We start from the raw sequence: 15,518 nt of genomic DNA on the forward strand, positions 1-15,518 counted from the left end.
GTCCCTCTGGAAAGCAATCTGGCACTAAGGAGCCTAGGCTTAGCAATCAGCAGGGAATTTGCTCAGCAGAAGATAACCAGAAATGCAAGCGAAGCAATCAGTCTCAGACACAGGAAAAGTCAGGCCACGAAGGCTTTAATGAAAAGAAACCCTAGAAGACAGGGCACCATCAGTGGCTCAGTCGACTGAGCATGTGATTTCAGCTCCGGTCGTGATCTCAGTTCGTGAGTTCAAGACCCACATCGGGCTCTGTGAGCGCAAAGCCTGCTTCTGATCCTCTCCCCCCCACCCCGCCCCTCCCCTACTTGTGTTCTCTCAAAAATAAATAAAACAAACAAAAACAAAAAAAGAAACCCTAGAAAACAAATTGTCCATCAACAAACAGGTCATGTGGAAAGTCAACTATGCATCCTCCACTTGACAAAAAGCTGTGTGGCAATAGAAATTACCACAGAGATGATGGAGTGAAACAGAAAAACGCATAAATGACATGAAATTTGTAACAAGTGCTTTAGAAAAAAAAGAAAAAAAAGGGAAAGTGCTAACAAAAATTACATGTGTACGTGTGGGCGCTAGGACTCTGGGTGACCCCTTGCTTCCCCTTGCAGCGCTCTTTAACCCTACCAGTATTTATCCAGTGTTTACTTTGCACCTGGCGTGGTTACTGCTGAGCACACAACAATGCACAAAACAAAATCCCTGCCCCAATGACTGGCATGCCAGGGAGAGACCGACGATGAACAAGATGAATCTGTGAAATACACAGCACATGTAATGGTGACAGTGCAACCAAGGAAAGAAGGCAGGGGAGAAGGGCAGGCGGGCAGGGTGGGCCCTGTTGAGATGGTGGCAACCAAGACAACACCAGAAGGTGCCATGTGTCTCTGTAAGGAGAAAGAACAGCAGCAGGAACAGCAAGCGCAAAGGCCCTGTGGCAGGAGTGTGCTGGGGTTGAAGGGACTGGAAGAGTCACAACAGGTGGAGGTGAACAAGGAAGAACCCTATGGGACCATGTCAAACACACTGTTTCTCTAAAGAAAAAGCACTTAGATGTCTTTTTGCTCACAGTTATTAAAATGGGAACAAATGGCCAACATCCTAATGTTAAATAATCATTTCAAAGTATTAATTATCAGCTTTATTTGTTGAATGTACAGAGTTCCACAAGTAGCATGTTGTTTAAAATCTTTTCATTTGTTCCAGAATTTCGGTTCTGTTGGCAACTGTCAGACATGACAGTGAGCAGACTTGCACAAGACCGTTTGCCTGGACTAAGACCATGGGCTTAGTCACTGTTTATCACTGAACTTGACATGTGACCAAAGAAAAATAACCTGGAGTCACAGAACCAGCTGGTCACATCCTGAGACACCCCCACCCCAAGCAGCCTCCTCCCCACCAAGCAGACCCCTCACAGCTGGGGGGCAGCACAGTGTGTCTGCTGTCAGGGCTGGGGCTGAAGACCTGACTTGAGGAATTTCTGGCATTCAAGCTCTGTGTAAAGCACCAGGTAAGAGACCAGTCTTCCCCAGGTTTGTAACCCCAAGGCACAGCACAGTACTCAACAAAGAACAGGCCCTCAAGGTATTTATTGGGACGAATTTAGCATCATCACGTTCAGTCCAAAAATAACACTTAAGATTTTTAAGTTAGGGATTTTGCATGTGCAATTTTTGATTTTCAGTTTCCGTGAATGGTAATAATGCTGAACTCAAGTCATATTTTTTTTTATTGAGAGAGGGAGCATGTGAGCAAGGGCATAGAGAGAGAGAGGGAGAGAGAGAAAAAGAGGAAATGATAGAATAAGAGAATCCCACAAGGGAGAGAGGGAAAGGGAGGAGGCGGGAAGTGGGACTCACCTGAAGCGGGGCTTGTGCTCACCCCATTCAGGATTTAAACTCATGAACCATGAGATCATGACCCGAGCCAAAGTCAGATGCTTAACCAACTGAGCCACCCAGGCGCCCTCAAGTCATATCACTCTAAAGAAATTTGTCTGATCTGAACCTAACAATAGTATATCCCACTGCACAGCCTTTTCCGTCAGTAGTCAATGGCGCCAACCCCTGTAAAACAAGGTACCCCAGGAACCCTCTCAAGAGGGCTAGCGCGAGAGGGTTACACAAGAGTCAGCCCAGGACCAGCTGAAATGTTCTCAGAATAGAGAAACAATTAAATATCAAAAGTAACAATCTGCTTTCTTTCAATTCTTCAAGTACAGCTATGTTACTCACCTGATTAAAGTAACAATGTAAAAGACATGCGTTCAGATAAGAAGCTGATTGCACCAGTTTGAAAAATCTCACAAAATTATTACTGTTCAATGCAGCAAAAGCCTGAACAGCAAATTTCACTTCGGAGGAATTTCTAACAGCAGGATGGAACTGTTGTACTTCTCTGTCAATTAAAGGAGATAAAGAGATTAGAATTTTATTTTTAATTAGACAAAATTTCCATGAAAACCAGATGTGATTTAAAAAAACAAAGATTTCAACCATATGGAGAAAAAGGGACTTAATGGCGGGTGACACGTGCCACTCTGTTAGATTAGTAATTTCGAAGCTGCCACTCTTGGACTAGATTGGGAACAATGGTGTTCTCTAAAAAGATGGTAAATAAACAAATTCACGTAATAATCAATTTAAGGATTATCAAAGAGTTACTTTAATGCCAAATGACTGCAAGCTGTTTTCACAATGATGATGTCTAAACAAAACCTAACTCTGCTATGTAAGTGAACAGCTGACTGAGCCACTCAAGAGAAGAAAGGCACCCGTCATCCATGAAAAGACCACACTTCCATTTTCCATAACCAGTTTATCTCCGGGACTGAATTTTAAAACTAAAAATCAGTAACACATTTCGATATTGTTTAACAAGGTTCTTAGGGAAAACAGTAAGCTAAAAAACAGTTTCAGCATAAATAAGAGAGTCTCGGAAATAAAGGAGTCACTGGCTGTCACCAAGTCCGGTTGACCAAAAACAGGGACAGAGACTCAGGGGATTCTGCTGTGTTTTCTCCTATAAATGTCCACCTGTGTAGCAGATCAGTATTTAAAGTTCATTCTTTCTTAATATCCCCCTACAAACATTCGTTTCACACGATTTTTTCCTCTCCTATCACTTAGTTCTTTGAGGAGGCGTGTGTGGACGCATGTAACAGGAAACACGCCTGGACACAGCAAACTGCTGACAGCTCTTGACAGGGCGCCCTGGGCTTCCCTGTCCTCCCTCATTTGCCTCTTCTGTTCAGGCAGATTCCTTCCTCGTCTTCCTACTGACAAAGAGAAACTGCTCTCACAAAGGATCTGGGGCCTACTCTGACTGCCGCCGTCAGCACAGCCCCGTCCTGGGGCCCCCTGCGCCTCCGCTCAACAGAGCACACAGCCCAGCCCAGGCTGCTTACTGTCAAGCCCACACTCAACAGCAGACAGACTCTGCACTGCCAGCTGCCATGAGCCCTAACAGCTCTCTTCCTGTTTAAACCCTGCTTTTCCAGACAACTTAGGTTAGTTTCTGACTTTGAAAATTTACCTTAGGATGTCCCCCTTATTGAGATTGAGCAGAACATTGTAGCCCTGGAACTCTGCTTCGCTGGCACAGAACACACCCTTGTTTCTTAGGTCCTGGTACATCTCCTTCAGACTCTGAAGGCACTTGGTCATGTTCTCATTGTTGATCTTGGCATCAAAAGAGGACATGGGCTCCTCACACATGAAGTGAGCACAGTGGATATGGAACCGAGTACACTTCTCAATCAGGGATACCGTCACAGGGTCACACAAGTGCTGCTGTGTGATGTCCTGGCCATGAACGAGAGGGAGTATTATACATGCACACACCTCATCCACACACCTTACGTACATACGTGTCTCCTATACACACAGATCTCATGCACCTATTTCCATGCAGAAAGAACCAAATGTGAGAAAAATTAGGATTACCTGAATTTCTCTCATCAATTTGAAACAAAGTGCATGAAGCACATTTTAAAAGGACTTTGTAACGATTTACTATGTTTTTAATGTTTATTTGAGAGAAAGAGAGTATGTGCGTGTGCATGAACAGGGGAGAACAGACACGGGGAGAGAGAGAATCCCAGGCAGGCTCCATGCTGTCGGCACGTGGCCTGACGTAGGGCTCGAACCCACGAACTGTGAGATCATGACCTAAGCCGAAATTAAGAGTCAGATGCTCAACCAACTGACCCACCCAGACACCCCTGTAATAATTTTAAATGCAGCATATTCTTTTACCCAGATGAGTAAAATGAGAACTCTCCCTTCAACTCTGAATTCCCATGCATTTTCTAGTTTCCTGATCGAAAGTGACTGATACCTTCCGAATGCCCCGTGTGCGGTTCCACACGAAGTCGTACCAGTCCCGCAGACTGCCCTCCTTCTGGTCCATGATCTGGGCCACCAAGTAGTCCATGGTCCTGCTGAGCACTGCCGAGGGCCGAAGCTCATGCGGCAGGGGCTCTTCCTGATCAGCAGAGGAGCGGCTGTACTCCTTCACGGCTGCTGCGTGATCCACCTGAGGACACAGAGTGGGAACAAACCTGTGTGTCAGGTGCTGGGCCAGCTTCCCCACAGCTGTGCCTTTAAATGAAGGGGAAAATCACCCACAGACTCATACAAGATCAAAACTACAGAATACAATATTCAAATGTAAAATTTCTGTTTGAAAGTAATGACCAAAATTCAAAAACAAATGAGAAACTTGTTTTTGGCAAATATGACAAGGAGTGAAGAAGCAGAAGGAATGTAAGTGGGGGCACATGCCTGGCTCAGTCGGTGGAGCAGGCAACTCTTGATCTCAAGGTTCTGAGTTCGAGCCCCACACTGGGTGTAGAGAATACTTAAAAATAAAATCTTAAAAAAAAAGGGGGGGGATAGAAGTAGAGATACATGTGCATGGCCCCAAGGGCAGAGGTGTGACACGTTAAGGGACTCTGAAGCATTTTAACATAACTTAGCCACACTCAAACACCAAAGTAAGTCTACATGGATTAGAAAGGAAATGGAGACAGCAGCAGGGGGCTCATGGGGGCTGCACAGCTGCACATAAAGGCCTGGAGCTGTCCCACCTGCAAAAGGAGGCTGAAGACACATGGCCAAGGCAGAAGCCCAGATGTCCACAGACTGAGCCCCAGGCATCCACCTCAAGCTGCCATCATTGTCCCCTGGGGCAGGAGCCTCTGCTGTGATGCAGAGATGATGATGAGAGAGCATGCAACTCTCAATCGCACGGTTACAAGCTCAAGCCACACACTGGATGCAGGGATTACTTAAAACTAAAATCTTAAAAAAAAAAACAAAAAAAAAAAACAGCCAATAGAGGAGACACCTATAAGCAAAATTAACGAAGAGAAATTCACAAAAATTTAAATTTTTTTTAAAAATTGACAAAGGATTGGGGTGCCTGGGTGGTTCAGCCAGTTAAGCGTCCAACTTCAGCTCTGGTCATGACCTTGCAGTCTGCGAGTTCGAGCCCCACGTCGGGCTCTGTGCTGACAGCTCAGAGCCTGGAGCTGCTTCAGATTCTGTCTCCCTCTCTCTCTGCCCCTCCCCTGTTCACACTCTGTCTCTCAATAATAAATAAACGTTAAAAAAAAAATTGACAAAGGATCTAAAATAGTGATTTCTGAGAAACAGTTTGGGAACATGCATTGACATACATATGTTCAGGACCTTGAAAAAAGGTCATACCATCTGATGTAGTAATTTAATTCTTAGGCTCTATCAGAAAGAAATAACCTAAATACTTTAGATTCATTATACACAACATGCCCAGTAGAATCATTAATAAAATTTAAATATTAGAAACAGCCTATCTAGTGATTGCAAAATGGTAAGTTTTAACAGTTACATAAATCAATTAACAGGCTGTCATTTAAAACATGCTGAGTTACGCCTGGGTGGCTCCGTCAGCTGAGCATCTGACTCTTGATCTCGGATCAAATCATGATCCCAGGGTTGTGGGACAGATCCCCACACTGGGCTCTGCACTGACAGCACAAAGCCTACTCTCTTTCTCTCTCTGCCCTTTCCCCCATTCTCACGCACTCTCTAAAATAAAAATAAATGGGGCGCCTGGGTGGCGCAGTCGGTTAAGCGTCCGACTTCAGCCAGGTCACGATCTCGCGGTCCGTGAGTTCGAGCCCCGCGTCAGGCTCTGGGCTGACGGCTCGGAGCCTGGAGCCTGCTTCTGATTCTGTGTCTCCCTCTCTCTCTGCCCCTCCCCCGTTCATGCTCTATCTCTCTCTGTCCCAAAAATAAATAAACGTTGAAAATCTAGTTTAAAAAAATAAATAAATAAATAAAATAAAATAAAATAAAAATAAATAATGCGGAGTTTATCAAAACACTCACAATATAATTTTAAGTGAAAAATATTCACACAGAATTGCATCTAGAGAATAATCTCAAGCGTGTAAAACACATACATAGAAAAGGGTAGGAATACGGGGCGCCTGGGTGACTCAGTCAGCTAAGTGTCTGACTCTTGATTTCAGCTCAGGTTATAATCTTGCGGTTTGTGGGTTTAAGCCCAGCATCAGGCTCTGCGCTAACAGTATAGAGTCTGCTTGGGATTCTCTCCCCATCTCTCTCTCTCTCTCTCAAAATAAATAAATTTTTAAAAACAAAATTTTTTAAAAGGGGTACTAATAAAATTGTGAAAAGAAAAAAGAAACAAAGAAATTTTTAATCTGTGAAGCAAATCTCCTATCTACATCTATAGAGAACCATGGGGTCCGGTCACCTCATATAGGATTGTTTAGTGTACACCTCACAATAAAAACAATTTAATATGAACATTAAGAGCACATCCCCACTACCCTCTAAAAAGGTAAAAACCCAAACCAAATATCAATGTATACAAAAATCACAAAAAAGGCCCCCCCCCCCCCCCCGTGTATCCCACCTCCACCCTGATGATTTAAATATGGACAACAGCCTAGAGAGCAACCCCAGGAGGACATGGGGCTCCACCTGATCAGTCCCTGGGACCACTTCAAACACGCTCAGCTGGCTCCGGGTCTCCCGCATGTACCGCTCCTTCTCAGGACACATATCTGGGCACGTTCCAACAAAAGTTCTTGCTTTGTCCAGGTCAGTTCTTTTTACCCGAGCTAAATGATGACAAGTAAAAAATAAGAACGTATCACACAGTTACTAGGAACCCAGAGAAGTGTGTCTTTATGATGATAAAAAGAAAAAGGAAAAGAAAAAAAGAAAGGCAAACACTGCAAATTACAAAGTAAAAGAAATATGTTTTAAATGCTGGGCCTATGGAGTGCCTGGGTGGCTCAGTCGGTTCAGTGTCCAACTTCAGCGCAGGTCATGATCTCACAGTTCGTGAGTTTGAGCCCTGCGTCGGGTTCTGTGTTAACAGCTCAGAACCTGGAGCCTGCTTTGGATTCTCTCTCCCCCTCTTTCTGCCCCTCCCTCATTCTCTCTCTCTCTCAAAATAAACATTTTAAAATAAAGCAGAGTAAAAAGTAAAGTAAAATAAAATAAAATACATAAAAACACAATACAATACAATAAATCAAATCAAATAAAATCAAATGCTGGGCCTAGAAAAAAGAAAGCATGGCCTATCACATCAGGCACCAGGGCATCCAGGCCCATGAAGACCCCTGAGGAGGCCTCATCCCCCCTGCAACAGCCACAGATTCTCACTGCACCCTACAGGCAGGGGGCACACGTGGCTGTTCATGGCTCTGGTAATGAATTCAAAGATAGTCATGCTGCAATATGTTTGTTAAAAAGATCAATTTGTTAACTGTAAATATTCAAAATACACTAGTACTCTAAAACTCAGTATTTCATCACTTTTTTCCAGCATGTCTTTAACAGGATTCACCTAAGAGAATGTACCCCGGTCCTGAAGTGAATAAATTATTACCTTCCATACAATTTCTTACAAAAGTATCTTTTAAACAAAATGGAATGCAACAACTTCACAGCTCAAAACATACAGGTTCAGTCAGTTAAGCCCTGGACTTTGGCTCAGGTCATGATCTCACGGTTTGTGGGTCCGAGCCCCGCATCAGGCTCCGTGCTGACAGCTCAGAGCCTGGAACCTGCTTCAGATTCTGTGTCTCCCTCTCTCTCTCTGCCCCTTCTCGCCTCACACTCTCTCTCTCCCCCCGCCTCTAAAATAAATATTTAAAAAAAATTCTTTTTACATATACACATCTTATTTTTATTCTGAAAAATTTAAATACCTACTAATTCTATTTGGAATACAAAAATTCCGTTCCTGGGTTTCAACAACAAAAAATCACCATGTCAATGACATGATGCGTGACAGCAGCTTTTATTACCATGTTAAGGAGGCACTGTGATTATTCCACTTATTCACAGCTTCTAAAGAAAGGAAAATCCTACAGCTAAAATCTAATTTCGGGGCGCCTGGGTGGCGCAGTCGGTTAAGCGTCCGACTTCAGCCAGGTCACGATCTGGCGGTCCGGGAGTTCGAGCCCCACGTCAGGCTCTGGGCTGATGGCTCAGAGCCTGGAGCCTGCTTTCGATTCTGTGTCTCCCTCTCTCTCTGCCCCTCCCCCGTTCATGCTCTGTCTCTCTCTGTCCCAAAAATAAATAAACGTTGAAAAAAAAAAAATTAAAAAAAAAATAAATAAATAAATAAAATCTAATTTCAAAAAAACTTTGCAAAGAAAAACACAAATACTTTTTCACTTGTGCTCGTTGCACATATTTTTTTTAAGTTTACTTATTTTTTGGGGGAAGAACGAGCAGGAGAGAGATAAAGAGAGGAAAAAAAGAGAATCCCAAGCAGGCCCGGCACCGTCAGCACAGAGCCCAATGCAGGGCTTGAACTCACGAACCAGGAGATCATGACCTGAGCCAAAATCAAGAGTCAACTCAACTGAACAAGCCACCCAGGTGCCCCACACATATTTTTGAAAAGTTAATAGAATACTTACTTTTTAAATAGCTAATATATATACACAGATCACACTCCAAAGGTATTAAAACGTCCTACATAAAATCCCCCCCACTTTCCTCCTGAGTCAACATGAACAGATCCTTTCACATCTGCACGACTATTTTATGCACACGTATGCAAGCACGCTCACATGCATACGGACATACACACACTTCCTACCCTTATTTATACACAAATGGTAGCACACTACATACTTACCACACTATGTTTTTATCAGTTCACAATAAATCTTCATATTTTTCCATAAACAAAGCCTAATCTTCCTCCAGGCTGTTTGGAATCCTGCTATGTGGACAATCGATTCCCAATCTTTGCCATCACAAACAACCTATGTGTGAATCTCACACACAAACATATGTGTGGTACTGTCCATGGGACAGATTCCTGCACACGAACTGCTGGGTCAAAGGCACAGGCTTTCCTAAGGCTAAAAGATACTGCCAACTCTCCCTCCTCCACAGGAGTGCAGCCGTCCCCAGCCTGCCCAAGGACACAGCATCAGGGCACAATATGGAGATGCCACTCTGGGAGGTGCATCGCTGTGGGAGGGCGTGGGCACCTTTCCCTATGTTTAAGAGCCAACTGGTGACACAGCTGACCCTTGAACCACACGGGAGTGAACTGCACGGGTCCACTTACATCTACAATACTATAAATGTACTTTCTCTTCCTGAGGATTTTTTTAATAATGTTTTTCTTTAGCTTACTTTACTATTAGAATGCAGTATATAAAACACGTAACACACTAAGCACGTACTAATCGACTGTTTTTGTTATCAGTAAGGCTTCCAGTCAACAGTAGCCTATAGGCAGGTAAGCATTTGGGGAGTCAAAAATCATATGTGGATTTTCCAACTACAAGGGAGACCGCACCCCTGACCTTGTGTTGGTCAAGGGTCAGGTATACTTTCTTTTCTGTAACTTTTCTGACCACCTACTCATTTCTCTATTGAGCTAGTCTTTTTTTTTTTTTTTTTTTTGAGAGAGAGAGAGAGAGAGAGAGAGAGAGAGAGAGAAAGAGAGGGCGCCTGGGTGGCTCAGCTGGCTGAGCGTCTGACTTCAGCTCAGGTCACGATCTCACGGTTCATGGGTTCGGGCTCCACATTGGGCTTTGTGCTGACAGTGCAGAGCGTGCTTGGCTGCTTGTCTCCCTCTCTCTCTGTCCCGCTCCTGCTCATGTTCTCGCTCTCAAAAATAAATGATTAAAAAAAAAAAAAAAGCACATGCGAGTGGGCATGAGCATGGGAGGGGCAGAGTGTGTGTGTGTGAGAGAGAGAATCCCAAGCAGGCTCCACACTGTCATCGCAGAGCCTGATGTGGGGTTCAAAACCACAAACTATGAGATCATGACCTGAGCTGAAATCAAGAGTTGGATGCCTAACCAACTAGGCTACCCAGGCGCCCCCCAAGGGCTAGTCTTTTTCACACTGATTTCCACAGTTCTTTCTGTATCAGAGAAATCAGCCCTTTATGATACGAGTTACAGATTTTTCCCCTGGGTTGACATTTCTTAGTTTTATTTGTGGGGATTTCTGTCAAACAAAACATTTTGATTTTTGTTTAATATGTGTTTTCTAAATGTCTAAAAACCGCCCTTTAAAATGTTTAATTTTAAAAAATGGTTTATAGATTTTCTCCCAAATAAAATTCAAGGGGCGCCTGGGTGGCTCAGTTGGTTAAGCGTCCAACTTCGGCTCAGGTCATGATCTCACGGTTCGTGGGTTCGAGCCCACATCAGGTTCTGTGCTGACAGCTCTGGGCCTGGAGCATGCTTTGGATTCTGTGCCTCCCTCTCTGTCCCTCTACTCCCACGCTGTCTCTCTCAAAAGTGAATAAATGTTAAAGTAAATAAATAAATAAAGACATATCTGCATTACATCTACATCTATGCTCACCTTCTTGGGAAACTAGTAAACAGCAAAGTTACATGCGGCACATCGGAGGCCTAAGGCTCAATGTCAGTGAGCCTCCAGAGACAGCAGTCACTCCCTCCTCACAGCTCCCAGAATGACCTTATCATGACCTTAGCGAGGTCTCTGAACCTCTGCTGAGATGCACCCACAATACCTTGTCGCATGATCCTGTCCCTCTGGTCAAGCAAGCGGTACTTCTCCTCAGATGTCTCAGCCACGGTGCCTATCAGGGCGCTAAGAGATGACACACATGGCCCAAGACCCTCGGAGCCCTCAGAGCCCGAATCAAAAGGGTCTCCCTCAAACTGATGGGTCTTTAGAAGACTTGGCTTCTTCACTGGAGAGCTACAAAGAAAGTAACACATGAAGGGTCTTGTATCCATCAAGCATTTCTGTCATTTCCGCTTCCGGATGCTTTCCTTATTCAAGATTTTCTGCTCCTCCAAAACTGAAACTAAAATCACTAACAGGAGACGATGATGATCCATCCCAATGAGGAGTGTAAAGGTGTTATTATTTTTCACTGTGATTTTCAAATTTTGAAACATTCCATACTTTCTAAAAATGAGAGGAGCCCATTTAAACATGTGAAATGAATTTCCGCATATTTCTATCTCAAAAAAATGAAATTCAGCCTGGGGGGAAAAACCACTTTTACACCATGAAGAAATCACGTGTCTACATGTTTTCATACGTAACTTCATTCCCGCAGAAGGATGTACTAAAAAGACATGAGCACGGCTTCCCAGCTTCCCCATTTTCTACCTGGCTTTCAACACTCTGGGAACTCGAATGTTGAAGATGTGACTGGCTGAGGGAGAAGAGAAAAATCAAAAGCAAATCGGCAACTAAAATGCTAACTGTAAAATCAAAGTAGGGAAATGATACGCTGACCAAAATACACCAAGGACTAAAGAGCAGCAGCCCGCTCTGTGGAAGGAAGAGAGGATCATGCGGAAAGGGGGCTGGGGAGGGAGGCTTTGCGAACAGATATCCACTGAGGCCGTGTGAGGCACACACCATGTCCCCACTCTGGCCTGAGGGCTGTACACTTGTATAGTTCCCCAGCTATAATGTGGCCAAAAGGAAGACCGCCTCACCATGATAAGCTAGACCTACAGAAGGTCATACGGGAAATTGCTAGAAGTAGCTACTAGGAAAACTTGGTTATTACAGCCAATTAGACCTCTCAAGGGAACAAGCTGCTTCTTATATACTGAGTACAACAGCATGGGGCATGGAACTGAGTGGGACGAGCCCAGTGGCCGTCTCCCCCTTGCCCTCTCGCCATGTCCTACTCTCCCTCTGCCAGGCCCCCATTCCCCATGAAACCCTCCTCAAGGGTCAGCGTATCACCCACTTCCCAGCCATGCTCTGGCATGACTGCCATCAAAGGCACAGAAGTCAAGGAACCCACACGCCACCGTGTCCAATAGTCCTCAGAAAGAACCAGCCGCACCTTTTACTCAGGAGGCTGACAGCTGCAGCCCTCCCCACGGGCTTGCTAAGAGGGGAGTGCTGAAAGGATGCGTCCTCCGGGCCCTGGCCAGTTTCACCGTCACCTGGCTTCTTCTCCTTCAGGGAAAAGGGCTTCTTATTGGGACCTGAGGACACAAGAGCACAGAGTTTATGAACCACAAGTCCGACACTGGATTTTACTTGTGTTTGAAAAAGTAATACTCTCCTAATTGTTACGGGAGATTCCAAAGCAGCCCAAAGGAACACTCTGAGACACAGGATCCACGGACAGCCAGCCCCGCCCTGGTGCTGGGGAAAGCTCAGTGGGCAGTCCATGCAGAGCACTGGAACCCGCACCGGGAGTAACCGGGAACTCACTCAGTTTCTTCTTGTGCCAAAAGACAGCCATGTCCTTATGCAGACTTTTCCCCTTCTTCCTAGCCAGGGCTGCAGATGCCTAGGGAAACAGTCCACACCACAACGTATGAGGACGTCAGACCAAAGGAAATGAAATTAAAACTTCAAATGCAGTAGCAGAATTTGTACAGTTTCATACAGAGCGAAGCCTCCATCCACTACATGTTCTGACCATGCAGTTTGCCTCCAGTCACAGCAGCCACAGTCCTCACCTCTCTTACCTGTCTCACAGGCATGGATTTGCTCCTCTCCTTTTTGAAAGTAATGACTTTACTGTGATAGAACCCACAGATTAGCCTTGTTGGCATTTGGTGAGGTGACTCTCACCATCTGATTACACATACAGTAATACAGTAAATACATACGGTATTGGAAAGATTGCCAAGTCACACTTAAAGACAAAAAAAAGAGAATGACACACGTGGGATACATTTTATCACAAAATCAGGTACGTTTTAGTATACCCATAGACAAACCTATGAAAAGGTCTAGAAAAATACACATCATACTAGGTAACCGTGCTTGCTCCCAGGTAACAGGAGACATGAGGGTAATCAGGAGACCTCAGCATTGTATGTATCAATGAACTACTTCCTACAACAATGTATTTACACACCTATTTCATAAATATTTTTTTAGGGTTCAGCTAGAAAAGTACATCTCAATAGTCAAATACCTTCAAAAACAAAACAAAAACGAGGCATATGACCCAGCACTTCTACTTTAAGTGTATACCCAAGAGAATGATAGGAAATATTTGCACACCTGTTCACAGAAGCATTATTCAAAATAGCCAAAAAGCAGAAACAGCCTCTGTCCATCGACAGATTAATAAAGAAAAATACATCTACACAATGGAATTATTATTCATCCATAAAAGGAATAAAGTACAACCACACACACTGAAAACGTGATGCTGACCAAAATAAGCAGGACAAATACTGTGATTCCACATAAATGTAATTTCTAGAATAGGCAAATTTAGAGAGAAAGTAGATTAAAGGTCACCAAGGGCTTGGGGAAGGAAGAAATGGGAAAATACTACTTAGCGGTTAGGGTTACTGTTTGGGATGATGACAAAGTTCTAGAAATAGATAATGGTGATGGTGGTACCAACACTCTGAATGTAATTAATGCCACTGAATTGAAAGAAAAAAAGAAAGAAAGAAAGAAAGGAACAAACAGCAAAAACTCTAAAGCTATGGAAGTATTTTGGCACAGAACTTCTACTCTCAGGAATTTAAACAAAGGATGTAAACCAATCAGAAATACATGTACAAAATCTCCACAAATAGAAAATTAACCAGGTTAAGTAAACAGGACAGAATGCCATACAGCACTTAACAATTCTCTTCTAATTAGGCTATTTGATTTCAGAAAATACTAAAGATTACAACCTGAAAACATAAGCAAACAGTATATGCAGCACGATCCCATTTGTGTAAAAACAACGTGACTATGTGTTTACAATGATATTAACTAAGATATTCATAGTTCATTTCAAATATTCATATTCATTTGGTTTTTCCCCTACATCATCACTTAAAAGAAGTATGAAAACATGCTTTCCACTTTACAAACTCTAAAGTACTTTTTCCCCACAAGAAAATTCAGAAATAATAAAAACATAACGCAACATAGTGTGAACAATCCCTGTATGCATACACCCTACAACTAATGCGTCATGCATATGTGTGCTTATATACATATTTAAAGTCAAGGTATAAACCAGATAAGTAATGTCAGTTATCCTGGAGGATAGCATTACATGGGGATTTTTTCTGTATTGTTGGAATGTTTACAGTGATTATGTACTATGACCAAATAAAAGAAAATCAGAAACAAACAAGAAAACTCAATTTTGAAAAAATGCTATGTGATTATAGAGCCAAGTTGAGAATAAGATATCTGAGCGCTTGCCCATTCTAGCAAGTAAGCGATAGATTAAAATAGAAGTTTTAATGGGGCACCTGGGTGGCTCAGTCGGTTAAGCATCCAACTTCAGCTCAGGTCATGATCTCACAGTTCGTGGGTTCGAGCCCCAGATCGGGCTCCTGACAGCTTGGAGCCTGGAACCTGCCTTGGATTCTGTGTCTCCCTCTCTCTCTGCCCCCCAACCACTGCTCACACTGAACATTAAAAAAAGTTAAAAAACAAAATAAATTAAAAATAGGTTTTAAAGGGGCGCCTGGGTGGCGCAGTCGGTTAAGCGTCCGACTTCAGCCAGGTCACGATCTCGCGGTCCGTGAGTTCGAGCCCCGCGTCAGGCTCTGGGCTGATGGCTCAGAGCCTGGAGCCTGTTTCTGATTCTGTGTCTCCCTCTCTCTCTGCCCCTCCCCCGTTCATGCTCTGTCTCTCTCTGTCCCAAAAATAAATAAACGTTGAAAAAAAAAAAAAAATTTTAATAAAAAAAAAAAAATAGGTTTTAAAGTGACAAAGGTCACTCGAACTTTTTCTCACATTGAATTTGTTGGAAATACTCACATGATCAAAAAAATATACCACGGCAAGCTTTTTGCTGCGCCTGGTACAGATGCGCTGCACTTTAGCAATTTTACCAAAGTGTTTCTCCAAAATGGTTCTGTCGTTGAGATAGTCAGGGATGTTCTTGCACTGGATAGCTGTGATTTCAGCAGGAGACAAGCCTCCAAGACTGTCTGTGCTCTCGCTTCTTTTACTTTGACGCCCAGGTGTTCCTCTTAGAGAATCTAGGGATAAGAGAACGGGCACAAAAACGTAGCAGATGTCACA

At 43.6% G+C, this 15,518-nt stretch overlaps 1 protein-coding gene across 4 annotated transcripts in view; it reads right to left on the reverse strand.

The window, feature by feature from the left end:
• MCM3AP (minichromosome maintenance complex component 3 associated protein) overlaps positions 1–15,518 on the reverse strand; it is a 57,626-nt gene that overhangs the window by 39,806 nt on the left and 2,302 nt on the right. For all 4 annotated transcript variants that reach the window (XM_047100504.1, XM_047100505.1, XM_047100502.1 and 1 more), the window contains exons 3-10: positions 15,252–15,475; positions 12,729–12,807; positions 12,352–12,496; positions 11,047–11,237; positions 6,996–7,135; positions 4,339–4,536; positions 3,535–3,803; positions 2,235–2,397 (exon numbers count right to left, since the gene is read on the reverse strand). In XM_047100504.1, the coding sequence (XP_046956460.1) occupies positions 2,235–2,397; positions 3,535–3,803; positions 4,339–4,536; positions 6,996–7,135; positions 11,047–11,237; positions 12,352–12,496; positions 12,729–12,807; positions 15,252–15,475 (1,409 nt within the window). The remainder of the gene's footprint in view (positions 1–2,234; positions 2,398–3,534; positions 3,804–4,338; positions 4,537–6,995; positions 7,136–11,046; positions 11,238–12,351; positions 12,497–12,728; positions 12,808–15,251; positions 15,476–15,518) is intronic.

The sequence above is a fragment of the Lynx rufus genome, unplaced genomic scaffold (assembly GCF_022079265.1).
Source record: "Lynx rufus isolate CCGP_SWC_20201006 ecotype Redwood Valley unplaced genomic scaffold, mLynRuf1.p SCAF_5, whole genome shotgun sequence".
Classification (NCBI taxonomy): Eukaryota; Metazoa; Chordata; class Mammalia; order Carnivora; family Felidae; genus Lynx; species Lynx rufus.